This window comes from Mandrillus leucophaeus, unplaced genomic scaffold, assembly GCF_000951045.1.
Source record: "Mandrillus leucophaeus isolate KB7577 unplaced genomic scaffold, Mleu.le_1.0 Scaffold1254, whole genome shotgun sequence".
Lineage (NCBI taxonomy): Eukaryota > Metazoa > Chordata > Mammalia > Primates > Cercopithecidae > Mandrillus > Mandrillus leucophaeus.
The window spans coordinates 5,253-7,251 of NW_012100921.1; the positions used below are offsets into that span (position 1 = coordinate 5,253).

The 1,999-nt window shown below is 40.6% G+C and overlaps 1 protein-coding gene across 1 annotated transcript; it reads left to right on the forward strand.

The window, feature by feature from the left end:
- Positions 1 to 830: 830 nt before the first annotated feature.
- Positions 831 to 1,786, forward strand: LOC105533494 (olfactory receptor 52D1). Its single transcript, XM_011971967.1, is given in 2 exon segments — positions 831 to 1,434; positions 1,437 to 1,786. Coding segments are annotated over 2 exon segments (954 nt in total).
- The last annotated feature ends 213 nt before the right edge of the window (positions 1,787 to 1,999 follow it).

Below are 1,999 nucleotides of genomic sequence, written 5' to 3' on the forward strand. Positions count from 1 at the left end.
TATACACATACACATATATTATGTATATATACACATATATACATACACATATATTATGTATATATACACACGTGTGTGTGTACGTGTGTATATATACATACACAAAAGTGATTTGGTGTATATTTGGCACATAACAGAAAAAAGTCAATACATCATTATATCATTAATTCAAAACATCAATGGCATGTTACTAAGAATGATCAGAATTTAGTCTTTATTGAAGTTATCAAAATGTCTAGGTACAGACAGTCATGGGCAGTGTAGAGGTTATGGTTGCATAAAGACATAGTTCTAACCCAACAGAATTTTGTAAGATAGTGGAAGTAGGAAAAATACAAAATTGGAGATTGCCAAGGACCAGTTTAGAAAGGGAAGGCCTCTGAGAAACAGGGAAATTTGTATTAAAACTTAATAGAGAAAAGGAAAATAAAGGAATGACACTCCCTAGGTAGGAGAAAAGGCATGAATGAGAGGTAAGAAATATCCCATGATGTGGATGGACTAGAGATCAATAAATGATTCACAGGATGTGGAGGGAGACAAGCCTGGAAGGGTCAGTTTGAGAAGATTAATAAATACTTAGCTTGGTGCTTTGGATATAGAACTCAAAACATCATTGTACAATATAGAAATTAGCAGAAGGTTTTAAAACGAATTATATGTGGTAGTCATTTCAGATGCTTGTACAAGTGAAAAACAAATTTTTTCTGAGTCTAAAGAAGATTATTTCACAGAAAGATCTTTGTTTTATATAAATCAACCAAATATCTGATGTTACAGGGCAATCATAACAATACTACTCAGAAAGAACCCTTCATTTGCCAGGAAGAATGCCAGATTCAAACCTCAGTGATAACCATCTTCCAGACACCTTCTTCTTAACAGGGATCCCAGGGCTGGAGGCTGCCCAATTCTGGATAGCCATCCCTTTCTGTGCTATGTATCTTGTAGCACTGGCTGGAAATGCTGCCCTCATCCTCGTCATTGCCTTGGACAATGCTCTTCATGCACCTATGTACCTCTTCCTCTGCCTTCTCTCACTCATAGACCTGGCTCTCAGTTCTACCACTGTGCCCAAGATGCTGGCCATTTTGTGGCTTCATGCTGGTGAGATTTCCTTTGGTGGATGTCTGACCCAGATGTTTTGTGTTCATTCTATCTACGCTCTGGAGTCCTCGATTCTACTTGCTATGGCCTTTGATAGATATGTGGCTATCTGTAACCCATTAAGATATACAACCATTCTCAACCATGCTGTCATAGGCAGAATTGGCTTTGTTGGGATATTCCATAATGTGGCTATTGTTTCCCCCTTCATCTTCTTGCTGAGGCAACTCCCTTACTGTGGTCACCGTGTCATGACACACACACACTGTGAGCATATGCGCATTGCCTGACTGGCCTATGCCAACATCACCGTCAATATTGTCTATGGCTGACTGTGGCTCTGCTGGCCATGGGACTGGATTCTATCCTCATTGCCATTTCCTATGGCTTTATCCTCCATGCAGTCTTTCATCTTCCATCTCATGACACCCAGCACAAAGTTCTAAGTACCTGTGGCTCCCACATTGGAGTCATCCTGGTTTTCTACATCCCTGCCTTCTTCTCCTTCCTCACCCACCGCTTTGGTCACCACCAAGTCCCCAAGCATGTGCACATCTTTCTGGCTAATCTCTATGTGCTGGTGCCTCCTGTGCTCAATCCTATTATCTATGGAACTAGAACTAAGGAGATTCGGAGCTGACTTCTAAAACTGCTTCACCTGGGGAAGACATCAATATGAATTCTGAGCAGAAGATGGAGATTAAAAAAAAAAATGTGTAGGATAGCTGTCTAGATACATTTACATGGACAGACACTGATGATGTGAAAGGAATGGTTTGACATGGCAGGAAGCTCTGGAAGGAAGAGAAATAGTGACATGAATCGGCGCTATCAATGATCACATTGAACATACTATTTTCCTGAGGCTCCTCAGGGAACTCTGAATACCCCA